The 15,295-nt window shown below is 33.7% G+C and overlaps 2 protein-coding genes and 1 long non-coding RNA gene across 6 annotated transcripts; 2 read left to right on the plus strand and 1 right to left on the minus strand.

The window, feature by feature from the left end:
- Positions 1-284: 284 nt before the first annotated feature.
- Positions 285-2,346, plus strand: LOC117217270. Its single transcript, XR_004489510.1, has 3 exons — positions 285-749; positions 820-936; positions 1,004-2,346. It is a non-coding gene; the product is annotated as an uncharacterized LOC117217270 (long non-coding RNA).
- Positions 2,347-2,416: 70 nt separating this feature from the next.
- Positions 2,417-7,317, minus strand: LOC117217258 (protein O-mannosyl-transferase Tmtc3-like). Of its 2 annotated transcripts, XM_033464731.1 has the most exons (13): positions 7,126-7,317; positions 6,512-6,648; positions 6,218-6,299; positions 5,899-5,998; positions 5,678-5,793; positions 5,431-5,603; positions 5,073-5,328; positions 4,837-4,985; positions 4,438-4,750; positions 4,069-4,359; positions 3,800-3,982; positions 3,428-3,712; positions 2,417-3,340 (listed from the first exon to the last, which is right to left on the minus strand). In XM_033464731.1, exons 1-13 carry the CDS (start codon positions 7,315-7,317, stop codon positions 2,594-2,596), a joined length of 3,024 nt encoding a protein of 1,007 aa, XP_033320622.1. In that variant the 3' UTR covers positions 2,417-2,593. The 2 variants fall into 2 exon arrangements, with proteins under 2 accessions (XP_033320622.1, XP_033320623.1); XM_033464732.1 differs by lacking the exons at positions 6,512-6,648; positions 7,126-7,317 and having other exon boundaries at positions 5,899-6,127; positions 6,218-6,305.
- A 1,244-nt stretch (positions 7,318-8,561) lies between these two features.
- On the plus strand, positions 8,562-14,817 carry LOC117217260 (neurotactin). Of its 3 annotated transcripts, none has more exons than XM_033464736.1 (7): positions 8,563-8,806; positions 10,822-11,061; positions 12,039-12,233; positions 12,577-12,790; positions 12,916-13,411; positions 13,497-14,165; positions 14,255-14,817. In XM_033464736.1, the coding sequence occupies exons 2-7, from the start codon at positions 10,849-10,851 to the stop codon at positions 14,640-14,642; spliced, it is 2,175 nt and encodes a 724-aa protein (XP_033320627.1). In that variant the 5' UTR covers positions 8,563-8,806; positions 10,822-10,848; the 3' UTR covers positions 14,643-14,817. The 3 variants fall into 3 exon arrangements, with proteins under 3 accessions (XP_033320628.1, XP_033320627.1, XP_033320626.1); XM_033464735.1 differs by having other exon boundaries at positions 10,840-11,061; XM_033464737.1 differs by lacking the exon at positions 12,039-12,233 and having other exon boundaries at positions 8,562-8,806; positions 10,840-11,061.
- Positions 14,818-15,295: the final 478 nt, after the last annotated feature.

A 15,295-nucleotide genomic window follows, 5' to 3' on the forward strand; every position in this document is an offset into this window, starting at 1 on the left:
TGATTGTCTTGCTAATTGACCAATTATTTAGATAATCTGGTCAGTTAATAAGAGAAGATCTATGGCATTAATTCTGTCTCGATGTGAAGTGAATAGAGAAATAGAATAAGACAGTGATATCCGATACTTAACCCAAGTAATACTGAAATTACTCTGAGATACTGAAATTCGAAAATTGATAGTTTATAGTTTATATTACATCGTCAAATCGCTATATAGAAGAGTTACACAATTAAAAAAAAAACAGTAAATTTACAAAATTATTTGAATAGGATTTAAGCCTTCATCGTCACATCACATTTCGTATATGATATCATATATTATATATGTTGCATTATTGTGTTATTAAAATATTGATGTAGCAGAAAACTACAAAATATTGTCTTAACAATAATAACTGACGAAATCAGCGTGAATCGATTGCAACGAAAGTTTGAAAATACCATAGACTGTAAAAGGTTAATACTAGAATTAATATTAGAGCTAGAAAATTAGTGATTATTCAACTATTTAACAACGAAGGTATTTTTTATAGTGATCGTCAGTTTGCAAGGCAATACTATGTATCGAATATATCGAATTGATTGATATCGAATATCTCATATCATGAATCGATAATTTCAATTTTATTTTGCATGCCGTTATATATATGAATGAAAGGAATTAGTTTATATAATTTTGGACAGTTACCTTTCGATTAACTCTAAGGATAAAAAATTTCTTCACAATCTTGAACATTGACATATACAGTAAGTATTTTATTCATATTCTCCTTCCCTTTTCTTAATTGTCTTTTTCTGTAATATCGTAAATTTTCAGAGCGTAGAAATGGAACTGTCTTAATGGTTCTGACAATTGCTTATTGATCTATTGAATTATGTAATCGGTAAGAGATAATCGATTATATTAATTTATCGACATCTTCCAACCACTCTGGTAAGATCGAATTTTCAGCAACGATTTCAAATTAAATTAAAACAAATATTGTAATCGCTTTGTTTAGGTACTTCTCTCATGAAAATGTTCATACTTCCATAATCCGTAACCAAAGATGACACAAATATCCTTTGACCAGATGTCGACGCTTAAAACGAACAGAAATGATCGACGCAAAAGGGTAATTCGTAATAATGCATTGTTCTTTTTTTCCGTTTATTTGTCTTCATTTCATTCGGTTCATCGAAACAATTAAACACCACCGTTTCCATTCAACAATACCCTTCCATCTTTAAAATTTGAATACACGTTTAAATACTGAACAATTACTATGTACACCTGACGCGTCTACTTTTTCAGAGAACATCTTTAATACACTGAAGATTTTCCAGATCCACTTGAACACCTTATTTTTCTCTTTGATTTTCTTTAAGCAAGAGTAAGGAAAAAAGGTCTATAGATGGAAGAAGAGAAAAAAGAGAAATATAACATTGAGGATAGAAAGAAGTGAAAGAAGAAGAGGAAAGAGAGGAGGTCGTATTCGATTCTTGATCCACCGATTACTAGTTACTTTACTCTGTTTAAAATCGGCAATCCCAGCAATATGCATATAAGCTCAGTCCCTACTAACACAAGTTGGTGATAGAGATGGTAAACGCGCGAGCAGCCACATATTTCTACTTTGTTCTTGTTTCTTTTTTCATTTTTTAGCCAAGCGTTGTAGTTGTATTCCTGGCTGATTATCGCATTACTTTATTATCTATCACTACTACTTATTACTACTATCGTTATCCACGTTATTGACAAGAAATCCGCTTACAGTGATAGGGACCTAAGTTTAGTTTTAAATCTTGAGAAGAGGTGAACATGAAACTCACTGATCTCAAATTATCTTCTTCTTTGGTTTCTTTTTAAAATTTACCTTTGAAATTAACCTTCTTACTTTTTTAGCGCTAAATATATATTCTGTGTATTATATTTATTTCTCATTTAAATGTAAGTTAATAAAAATACAATATACAGATGGAAATGCAAATTATACGTTAAGGGATGTACTTACCGGCTCGTGAAGAAGCTCGTGATTCACTAAGGAAAAGCAGAAAAAATATGTTAGCAAAAAAGGTTGCTGAGTTCTTTATAAAATTGTAGAAACATCTCTAGTAATATTGAACACATTATCTTTTGTTACATTAAATGAGATAATATGGTATTTCGCTGCATATCAATTTCTCATTTCTCTTTCGAGCACAATCAAACAAAATTTATAAAATGATCTTTAAAAAGAAGATATTGGTATCAAAATATATTTTACAGGAATAAAAAAGATGATGTTCAAATACTTCTTTAATTGAAGTTGATAAAAAAAAATAACGTATATAATAAAAAATATATGAATGTTTAAAATATAGAATGAGGAATCATAATTTATGAGCAGAGGTAAAAGCTCTATTCGTATTCGATTATAAAGACAAAACCAAAGGAATGCACATTTTTTAATATATTTTACAAAACGTTCTATTCGTACAGCATATAAAACAATACTCTGTATTTATTTTATATTCACACATTAGCTCTATACGACTGTACCACCATATTCTTTCGTTATATGTAGAATATAACTTTATACAATATTCGGCGCGATTTTCAAATGTCAGTACTATGAAAGTGCGGTATCTTTTTGTCGCGTGGTTCCAGCATGCTTTTCGCCAGTTGAAAATGCCGGTGTAGCGCTATCGAACTTCTCCGAATTACTCATTTTAGTCGTACGTTCCCGATCGATTGTCAATTCCGTTGCATCTGAGCTCACGCTTTTACCAAAAACCTTTCCAGGCGAAAATTCTTGCTGCTCGTTCGAACTTGCACTCGTTTTCAACGATCTGTCGTGATTGATGTGCGTATCTTTCACTTCCTGCTTCACTTCATTCAATGGAACTCTTGCAGGTTTCGATGAACTCTTCAGATGCACAATATGATTATTCATTGAGTCCGTGCTGCTCTTTTTATGGCCTATATGATTATGGTGATTCGAGAATACAGAATCCGTTTTGCCTAGAAATTGGCTACCGCTATTTTCCATATTGCCGAGACCATTTGCGCCACTAGTACTTCCAACACTACTGCTGCTGGAAATATCTCCCATGTTGAAATTTCTTTCCTTGGGACCAGTTTGCCAAAAGGAATCGTCGAACACCTCTGTGTCGCGCTGCTCCGGAGGTAGTCTGCTGATACGAGCCTTGACAATAGCCAGGTGTCTATGCACGTAATCCTGATGAGGTGCCAGGGCTGCAGCTCTTTCCAAACATTGAGCAGCCAAGCCTAACTTACCACGCTCAACCATTACGACACATAAATTGTGAAGGCCTTGAATATTTGTTGGGTCCAGTTGCAGTATTCTACGGTAACACTGTAACAATTAAAAAATCCCCATTAGTGTTTCTATGGTGCATAAAATATTTGAAAGAATTTTATGACTTCTATCTCTCTAACTTACATTTTCAGCAGCATCCAAATCCTTTATATTATTTATATAAATATCACCTAGAAGGATTAATCCTTTAACGTGGTCCGGATGAAATCTAACTAGTTGGTTTAAAAATGGAGCAGCTTCAAGGGGGCGTTGTTCATCTGCTAGCAAAAGAGCCAAATTGAATAATGCTGAACGGAAATCCTCTTTAAGAGCAACAGCATTACGAAACCATCGTTCTGCGCTTCCGCTATCATGGTCATCCATAGCCAGCATTCCAAGATTAAAATGAACTCGTTCATTGTTAGAATCCTGAAAGTATCAATACATTTATGATGTGAAGAACTATTTTGAAATATTATCTTTACATTGTGTATGAATAAATGTAGAGCAAAATACTTTTCGTAAAAGTTTTAGAAGTCTTTCTCTAGCTACTTTTCGTAATTCAGCACGTCCTAGCTCTTGGAGTAAAATAGCTGAATTGAGTAACGCTTGTTCGTGTTCTGGATCAAATTCGAGAGCCTTATCAAGATATGCTAGAGCTTGAGATGCTTTCCCTTGTTCAAGAAATACGACCCCAAGCTTTAAAAATTAAAGCATTATCATATTAATAGTTTATTTTTTTAATAAACATTGGTAACATTAATGATTTCATTCTTGATATTTACGTTGTAATAAATGTCTGGATTGTTACTATCGTAAAAAAGGGCCCGTTCATAAACTTCTTGGGCTTCTTTGGTACGATTAAGTTTAATTAAAATATCGCCTCGATTAATATACGCTTGCGTGTAATCGGCGCGCATACTAATGGCTTGTCTATAAAGCAGATCGGCTTCCTCTAACCTAGTTGCATTCTTCGCTATTAGGTTTGCTAAATTTACGAAAACGTTCAAATGATTCGGAGCTATTCGCGCTTGGTACGACTCTCCGGGTTTTGCTTTTGGTAGTAAAGATTTTGCCTGAAAGAAAGTTATCAGATAAACTTAATACTTTATCATTACATTCTAATAAATACATCACTTTAACTATGCATTTACCTTCAGATATGCATCTTCAGCTTCCTTAAACATTTTCAGATGATTATAGGTTCTACCCACGTTAATGTGTGCACCAATGTCATCGCCTTGAACTTGCACAGCCATATTAAAAAAATTTAATGCTTCCTTGAATCTTCCTTGACTTTCCAAAGCATGCCCCACATTATTGAACAATTTAGCATTGCGAACATTCACTTTTAATCCCGACATGAATATAGAATATTCGTCCAACCAATCGTAATTCCTGATAAAAGTCTTCGTTGTGTGTGCAGCCAAAAGAGTTATTAATAAAAATAGTGTTACTTTCTTAAATCTGCAAATATAAGAAATGAAAATTAGAAATATGTTTTTGAGAAAATTTTGAATACTCAACGATATTTTCTTTTTAGCGAAGTTTACTTTTTATCGGATAAAATGCTCCATCCATATCCAATGAGCATACAAAATCCCATAGACGGAGCATACAATACTCTTTCCGCAATGACGAATCCAACTGGGAAGAAGAGATTTGAGGCAGGTAAAAATGGGAGTATCATCATAGCCAAGCTCTATACAAAACATTCGGTTCATATTACTTCTTGGAAATAATACATTTACTTTAAGCGAAAAACAGTTAATCTACATTTGATACTAACCATTATGAGAATAATGGAAGTTTGTCTATTAGGTGTTAAAATTGCTGTTACCAACAATCCTAATATGGTCGTATGAGTTGCTATAGTGGCCAGATTACGAGGATCTGTAAAATTTTCTATTAACGGTATCGTTCCCATAGTCCAATCACAGCATAAATCGCTTGGAAGAAATAGCAGCCTTAGATTAACTGCTGCGAGGTAATTATAGGTAAGCTGCCTTATTGGCGTTGGGGCCACAGATGCGGGATTGTCAAATCTAAAGTGTCATTAAAGAATTATTTTTCTTTGTTTTACTATTAGAACTATTATTTGCAAGAATAAGATTCTTTGATATCTTTTAATTATTATTTATAGATACCTGGTAAATACAGGTAACTTTGAGCCCATTACATGTAGCCGAAGGATAAGTAAACTAAACGTGACAAGCGTAAGGACTGTCAATCGTTTTGTACCTTCACTGGACCAAGCAAGTGATATTTTCTTCCCACCAAAAGCTGCCTTTAACGTTAGGAAAATATCCATTGCTCTTACCTAAGCAGGTAATGAAATATACAAGTTGAAATAAATATTTAATATTAATAAATATGGTTTACATATACATTTACCTTTTGCACAACAAAAATTTCATAGAATACACAAACTGCAGTGGCTGTTATTCCTTGTTCTTTGCACAACATGGCAGTGAAAACAAAAGACATAGATAATATCAAAGATTTCCATCCTAAGAAAAATATAAAAACATTAATATCTACTTGAATGAATAGTAAGTTGTAGTAGTAAATCTATTAGGAAATAAGGATAAAAAGAAACTTTTAAACATTTTTACCTGTAGATCTTCTACTTCTACAGCATTTAGTGTACATGATTAGAGCCGCTAAATAAAATAAAGAGGACAATGTTTCTGCTCTTCCGACCACTCCTGTAACCTTAATACACGATTATCCACTGACAATGCATCTAAACACGAACTAGGAACTACGACGCGATCGATCGCTCGACGTCGACCCTTTGAATCTGGACACATGATAGATTGTCGCCGAAGGGAAGAACAAGGACTAGAAATAATTATCAAATAATATTCTCATATAATTTCAAGGTAACGTCGATCGATTCGATCGATATGGAAAGCAGTCTAAACAACTTACTGCCTCTGTATGTATAGGATGAACCGCAAACAGAAGAGAAGATACAAAAGTTGCAGAATCAGATAGAAACATCAAGCATGTCCTGCAATGGTGATTAAGACACACTTTATACTGATTTGTAACTACTTTATAAAATGAATGAAAACAATTTCAATGATATATAAATAAGTTATTAATGTTGTGTTACATTCCTTCAGTATCTAATTTTTAATTTGCCTACTATTTGTGGGACTAAATCAATTAATTATATAGCAAAGTTAAAAAGGAGAAGTCTTAGTTTAAAAAAACACACACCTGAAATATAATAAGCATACTCCAACATGTAGGATAACATTAAGCAGGTGATATCCCATAGGATCCAACTGGTGAATCAAGTAATTCCATCGGAATGTGAGAACGCACAAAGGTCTATATGATTTGTGCGACTGCTCCTATTTGCAAGAACAGAATTCTTTCAATATTTTGTACATAAGATAATCTTATACAACTACATAAACAATAAAATATTTTAATTATATATTTCATAGGATCATACATAGTGAAACATAGCAAAATAAACAGAAAGTTACTCTAACGTTTTGCGTTTATTATACAATTTTATTTAAGAGCAAAATAAACGAAAAACATTATCTTCGTTGAAACGATCGGCAAGCAACAAAAAAAGCAAACTTCTCTGACCAGAAATAAAGTCGACTGAAAAAAAATATTGATTCTATCCATGTAAGAAACTTAAATAATTCGAAATGAAACTAAAAAATTGACTTGGATAAAACTGATTCGAATCGAACCAAATCGAAAGGGAAGGGAAAGGAGGAGAAGAGTTGAACGGATCAATACACAAGAAGGTAAAGACAAGAGTAAAAGGGGGAAGGGGGAATCGAAACCACCTCTCTATCGTATTCACCCACCTTATGCATCGGAGTACCCCAGAAATCATTGTAAAAAACGTTTTTTAGAGGTGTATGAGGCCTTAAGTCGCGATTATCTTTTATCGCAGAAATGTCATCGAAAACGAAGCCGCAATTAAGGCTATTTAGATAGACAGCGAACGCGCTTATGGCGACAATCGCCGCGAGTGCTCCCCGCGCAGGCACTCCCATCACAAATAAGACATTGATCGGCCGTATTTTTCTCACGATTTTCGACTTAGAAACCCTAATCGGGAACCTCTTTCGATTTCGCTACCGACGTTATTTTTTGTTCGTTATATTTTTCCCTGTTTTCTTTGCTAACTATTTATGTTATCTATCTAACTAGCTATCCTGTCTGTCGAGCCGAGAGTTTAACCCCGCGATGTCCAGAAGAGACGCAGGAATCTTATCTCTAGGCACGTAGACGTTGGTACGTTCCTCTTCGAACACATTATGGACGCTTATGTATCCAGTACTGTGGAATACAAGCGGGTTTCCTCACAGGCCGATCTCCGGAATTCGATGAAAGACATGTCAATGGCAAGCAGGTTCAAACGTTCCTCAAAGGAAAAATTTTCAACACCGAATAGACAAACCGGCGAACCGGAATTGTAGATTACTGTGTGCGCGCGTTAAAATCGAACTGTCAAACAGTAGACGTGTATACGGCTGTACAGCAGTGCACGCTACGTACCGTGAAACGAGTACAACGCAAGTACGATATTACGACGGCGACGACGCGAATTTACTTCAGAAAGAACGCGCATGCGTGTTGCTCGACTAAGCGCGAACTACCACCTTACACATCTTCACTGACGTATAATTCAAAATATCCTTATTCTTGAAATATTTTTTCTTTAGGGATATGTATATGATATTTATTATCTTTGCTTGTAGCAAGTGATTGATCCAACAGATTCAGACATTATGTGATAACATTAGATTAAGTCTTGTAGTAGAAAATTTTATGTTTGGTTAACCTAACATATATACCGGTTATTTAGATTACTGTGCTATAATTGTTAAACTTGTTTAAACATCTATGGAAAATATGGAAGATATGGAATCTTTTTTCGCAATCCCAACATGAATTCACTAGAATTCGATAATGTGAATTGATTATAAAGAAATCACAAGTGTAATGTTATGTTATTGCATCGTTGGTTCTTAATGAGTTAGTTCTATTCATATGTGTTATATAGCTAATAAATACATCGAATAAAATATTTTTATTTCTATCTTTATTTGTTTTATAAAAATAAGCAAAGTTTCAGTTGTATAACAGTGTTTAATAACAGGTACAAATAAAGAAAAGAGTATATGATATGAAGCATTTAAAACAAAGCGACCGCGCATAGTTAAAATCGACCAATAGGAGCGTCACATCATATAAAAATCGTGGTGGGGGAAAAGCATCGTAGACGTCTCGTAGGGCGACAGTCGAGGTAGGCATGCCCTAAGTTTCGTTTGTGGTGATATTTGCGCTGTTTGAAATAGTTTTCTCGTAAGGTGCCGAATCAAATTTAAATATCTTCTCACGATCGATGAAGTGATCATTATCAGCAGCATCAACACGATCATCTCGAGATTGCCTGGCAATCCGACAGCTTCTCAACACAGAAAAGAAGCAATCTTTCTGCAAAATTCAGTAGCGTCCTTTCCGAATCTGCTGAAAAGAGTGAGTATTTACAACTTTGTTTCTCTGTTACCTACGGTATCGAAAATGCCATTCACACGATTCGTACAATGAAAGATACGTTGAACTGAATCGTGGATAAAATCAAGTAAATTTGATTAATAAAAGGGAAAACGCGAAATAAGAATAAACATTGATCGAATTGTTTTTAAATAATAATTCCGAATTATAAATGGCTACCTAATGTGTATAATATAGTAAATAAAGGAGAAAGATAATTGCTTATCTTTAGGAAAAGATAATTGATAAGAAGGAGAAGATAATTGCAGCAGAAACAGTCTTTATGGATATTTTAAATACATTTTGTACGAATAATTTATTAAGTTCAAACGAAGGAACGGATAATATTATTGGGGAAAGAAGGTAATTGTATGAATCGTATCCACGAAAGAGAAAGTTCAACGTATTTGTTTCGGAACTGCGCGACAGTGGCGATGCGTGAAACATAATATAAAGGGGCTGCAAGCTAGGGGAGAAGTACAAAGAAAAAAAATCACTTTACTTTTCGACCGGTATTTGTTGGATCAAATTTGTCTGTATACTGACTACCTCCATGTCTTCGTATTTGTAATGTTAAAACTATATTATTGCGTTCATATTTGTAACCTTTCTCGGAATAAAATTAATCATATACGTTTTTGGAGTAAGATTAATCGTTTTTAAACATATATATACGATATATTTGTCATTATTGTTTTAACTAACAATATATAAATTGCAATTTGAAGAAAGAGTGAATAGTGGAAATTCATTAGAAAATATGTACATATTAAATAATTATTATATAGTACGAAATAAACGTTGTTCTAGTCTTTAATTAAATTCAATATTATTTCTTATTTTACGTTACTTCTTTATATTCTATATATTCTATATATACTTGTATATAAAGTATTTGTCACTTAAGAAAGAGAGTATAGATAAAAAGTGTATAATTCTATGACAGTCCATAACGTAACAATCCATGCTACTGAATTAGAATCTTTTAATTTCAGTTCGATGTTTTAAATTTGAAAATTTGAGTTATTAAGATATATTAACATATGATAGAATATTTGCGAATTTTAATCTAATTTAAATTCTAAGTTACCAAAATTATTATTTGTTTCATTTTTATTCTACCAAAAATTAAGTACTTTATTTTCAAATATTTGTAACTCAAATGTTCATGTATTTATATGTATACATTATATTGGTCTATGATGTTTCTATATTGATAATGTAAAATAATTAAAAAATTAATACAATTTGATAGAAGGGTAAAAGCTTCTGTAAAGCTACCGGAAGTTATCGAAAAAATAGAAGTGAAGTAACTATGTATTGCTAGACTCCTCGGGGCAATAGGCTCAGAGAGCAATGCCATCCGATCGATCGGTTTACGTCTGGGCGTCCCGACGCCAGCTGCAATGCTTAATACGTATACAGGGTGTTCACTCCAACGCGACGCACAATTCTTCAACCATTTGCAAACATGTAACATAAAACTATTATTAATCAAAATCTATCTATATTGATGAGATATCTGTTAATTAATGGTACAACTAGAAAAAGATTGATTCTTTATCAGAAAACAAGTTGAAACATAAACTAAATTTGTTTATTACATATTATTTTTCTGAAAAAATTGTCTTTAAATATTTTCATGGTATCTGTCAGATTATTGCTCCTTCTTATGTTTGTGTATTGAATTTGAATTGAATTGGAGTAAACACTCTGTATATGGAGTGATACAAATTGTGACGTCCCCACGCGTTTTTCCTTTGATTGCATAAGCTTAAATTTTTCATTATGATATTTCTCCTTCCAATTAAAATTTATATTCTTTCAAATTCATTAAAAAAGGATCCTCTTTTACTTAATAACTAAACATTACTATCAAAAGAATAATTAAATAATTAATAAATTATGTCTGTGGATATGATTTATGTCTATTAAAAAACGTTGCAACGTATTTATATATTAAAAACACCGATCTGTTAATATTTAATTGGTGTTGGGTTTAATCCGATTTTTAGGAGTAAAGCATGAGTCAAGAGGATCAGGAGAAAAGCATGGATAAGAAAGAAATTGCAGAGGAAGAGAGAGAGAAAATGTTGAACGCCGAGAACACGAAACATACGGTGGCATCGACCGCTCCAGACGCGGAATCCGAAGACCAGAAACCTAAGAAGAAAATTCCAATTGGCGGTATTAAGATGCCCGGCTTCTGTCGTACAAAGAGCAAGGAGTTGTGTAAAGTAATAGCAAAGGAATTTTCTCTTTAATTCTCTTTAAACTGCCTTTCCTTTTTGTTTCAATAATAGTATATTATCAGGACTGTCTTTTTAAGTGGCCTTATCTCTCTGACAAGATATCTAGGACCTTAAGAGTTTCAGCTTGCTTTAAACCTTACTCCAGAATGCTTTGCAACATGCTTCCTCAAGAAATCCAAGTCTGATAGCTAAATTGCAGATGTTTATGTAAATTCGAATTTTTATGGATAAAAGATAAATGGAAATTTGTTTCATCCTCTAAATATTACGTATTTATATATTTAAATTTCCTATATATACATACACATTCTCAGTCTACTAATAGCATCCTGCATTTTTTCCTCCCTATAAAAGATGTAATGCATAGGGAAAGCGAATGTTACTTGCATCCGCAATATTTCATTCATTCTTCAAAATTATGTGAAAATCATTGTAATCGTGTAATCGTTTTGTATGGTGTACGACTGTCATTGAGATTCATTTATTCTATTTTAAATAGCTCGCTGCACGCGCTGGTAGTCACGCAAACATTGCCGTGGGCGTTTAAATAAATCTCTATAGAACCCGTGTAGAATATGATTATACCAATTGCATCGAAACCTTAATTTAAACGGATATAAACATAGATGACACCATGAATATAAATCTTTCTTTGCTCGATTGTCTGTTTACAAAGAAACGATGTCATTCGAAAGAGCACAAGTTCCTGGAGCACCATGGCGTGTTCATGAGGGGTGTTCATAGCCCCGTAATGATTTTTTTCCAACATTAAACCAATGGATGACGTCAGACGAACAGCACACCTGGCATTATTGATTATGTACCTTTTAAATAATAAATATCGGTACAAAATGATGATGATAATAATGATGATGATTTTTTAATTGAATATTGATGTTATGCAAGAAACATATATTGTATAGAGAACATACACCAAATGCATATATAATTTCTATTGTTAGGAGGATGATTGTAAGCCTACTGAAATTGGAGAAGGCGATTCAACGGAAAAAACTGTTAAAGAAAGTGATCAAAATGTATCATCAGAGAAAACAAGCACACCGAATAAAGACGCAAAGGAAAAGGAAAGCCGCAAGAGAATTCTCGACACCATAAAGTTACCCTTAGTCTCTGTTTTTCCTAGAAAAAAAAATAAGGTAGTTAATAGTTAATATTTTTTTTATATTAATTTTTCTTTAAATTATTTTTTTTTAATAAGATTCTTAAACAAAGTTCCAATATAATATGAAATTTGTGTCAACTATCTATGATAAAAATGAAATATATCGAGCGAAACCCTATACAGTCTTGAAACATAATTTACCACACTCAAGCACGTACTGCCTTTTACCAAGGTGTATGCTTCGCCGTTAATAGCTGCTTTATTCGTTTTAGTCAGTAATATTTCAACATACGAAAATGCAAATATTGTCTTATAAATTTCAATACAAACAAAAATTAATTGTACATTATTTTGTAATATATTATAAATTATTTTAGGAAGGTGAAGTGGAATTGGGAATTACCGGAGCTGCTGGATTGGCGAGTGTTGAAACTCTTGACGATGTTGTGACGGAGAAAAATCCTATCAGTAACGAAGATGGTATGGAAACTGTTCGACTCGATGGTGATGCTCCAGACGGAATTGAATCTCCTAAACAGCATTTTCTTGTAGCTTGTATATCCGCTGCAAGGAGAAATTTATTTGCGCTAGGTACGAAATTACGACTTGGATTTGAATCTTTTTATTTTAAATTTAAAATGTTGAACAATTTCAATTATGTAAATTTAAATAATGTAGGTAATTAATTTTTTGTGTAATGTATGTGTTAATAATAGTGACAACATTGTGTATCCTGGTATCAGTCGTGATTATCGTCTGTATCGCTTGCATCGGTCCGAGAAAGAATGTTTCACAGTTGATAAAGGATGGAAGCTTTGTCAAAGCAGTAACTTCTTGCGGACCTGTGCAAGGTGTGTCAGAAGATGGTGCATTCGCATTTCGTGGGATCCCATATGCAATCCCACCATTAGAAAATCGTCGTTGGCAACCTGCGGAACCCCTAAGAAAAATTGAATACTGTTGGACTAATACGTATCAAGCACACAATTCCTCGAAAGTTTGTTGGCAACGAGAGGCTTCAGGAAGGATTGTCGGAAGCGAAGATTGCTTATATTTAGATGTTTTCACGCCTGAAGTCAGATATGATTCGCCTTTATCAGTGGTCGTTATGATTGGTGCTGAAACCCTCAGTGGTGGTTCTCCAGGTGTAATGCAGCCTTCTGCAAAACTTGCTCGTGTCCGTGATATGGTGTTTGTTAGACCTAACTTCCGGTTAGTCTTAACTCCTTAACTTGATTTTGGTAACATTGTATAATTTATATAAATATTTTAAGCGTTAAGTTTTGTTATATTTCAGGTTAGGAATCTTCGGCTTTTTAGCTGCAGATCAACTTTCAAGAACATCGCATCCTCTCACATCCGGAAATTACGGGTTGTCGGATATCATAGCAGCGCTTCAGTGGGTTCATCTTAACATTGAACATTTCGGAGGAAATAAATCGGCCGTAACTTTATGGGGTCATCGGGCAGGAGGAACGCTTGTCACAACTTTAGTTGGCATTCGGCGAACAAGGGATCTTTTCCAGCGAGTGTGGATTTCCAGCGGTAGTGCGATATTTCCCGGAAGAGAACTAGAAGTTTCCGAAACACTTAATGAACTATTTTTAAATTCTACAAGATGTAATGACGCCGCTTGTTTGCGAAGCAAAAGTGCCGAGGAGATAATGGATTCAGTTCCTGAAACATGGCATTTAGGAAACGTTGGTCTGCCTGAAACCAGAGAAGCGACAACAAGAGATAGGAGACATGAATGGTTGGTGCTCGATCGTGCCATTCTTCAGGAACCCGTAGGTCAAATTTGGGCAAGGGATGAATTTTCGGTGAAAATTGTAATGGGCACTACTGCACATGCTGGAGTCCCTCTTAAGTATCTCACTTCCAACGCTACTCTCAATTCCACACAAGTAGAGAAAATTGTAAAGGAGTCCTTATTAGGAACATCTGGTTTAGCGGACGAAGCTCTCAGGTTAGAATCTTTTATTTATTATATATTTCATTATTAATCAAAGCTAGAGGTTGGAGATCGAGAAATATAAGAAATTGAAATTTCTTTAGACGTTATAACGCAACATTGAAAGGTTTACTAAGCATGATCTCGGACGTTCGTGTGGTATGTCCATTGCTGACAGTTGCCAGAATGAAGACCAATATTCCATTCTACGTAGCGACGCAGCCACGGGGTCATATTGCAGATCCTGATTGTGATGCTGCAGCGATACTCGGATCATATGCTGCTCGTACTCCTGCTGAAAAAAGACACGTATCTGCTATGCAGCAGCTTTTCAATCACTATGTTTGGCACGGCGAGGTAGCTCAGGCAGATGCTAATGGTATAAAACGAGTCTTAATTGTTGGACAAGATACGCTTCCTGATCGTGACTATCCTAATTGCGACTTCTGGATAGCAAAAGACATAGTTCCATCTTATGGTCGAGTCGATTGAATTCTTTTTTTCTCCTTTTTTTCTTTTGGAATTATATGTTTGATGGTCATTCCAAGATCTCGACTATACTTGAGATGTGCTGTACTCGAATGATCTTGCTTTACGAGCTTTTTGGAAAGACATATCTCTTCTTGATTTTGAAAAGTGAAAAAATAAAATTTTAAATTGCTATTTTTATTTATCTCTTTTTTATAATAATTTTTATATAATAAGAAGCGTTATTATGTTTTACGAAAAATTGAACGAAAATCGTTAAGATATTTTATTACAATTTATTGATATAATGATTGAAATACTCAATCATATCATAATAATTTTATAAGATAATAATAGAAGCGTGAAAATAATGCACGTTACTTATTTTTCTTATTAAATTGTAAATGCAAAATAACTGATAGTAATTCAGAGGTCTAGATTCACATCAAAAAAGTATAAAGAAAATTATTCTTTTAGTTCCTTTTCGTTCTTTTTCTTTTTCTTCTTTTTTTTAAAGAATAGCTATTTTTGCGATCAAAACAGCATATTCTGTTTTCCAATTCTATGATTTACATTATCTTTAAAGAAACTAGTATTAGTTATTGTATAAACCAGATGAGTACAGCGTGACATTTTAATTCTGAAATCATAAACCTGTATTTAACCTCATATGTGAG

Source organism: Bombus bifarius, unplaced genomic scaffold (assembly GCF_011952205.1).
Source record: "Bombus bifarius isolate JDL3187 unplaced genomic scaffold, Bbif_JDL3187 scf7180000007975, whole genome shotgun sequence".
In the NCBI taxonomy this organism is placed as follows: domain Eukaryota; kingdom Metazoa; phylum Arthropoda; class Insecta; order Hymenoptera; family Apidae; genus Bombus; species Bombus bifarius.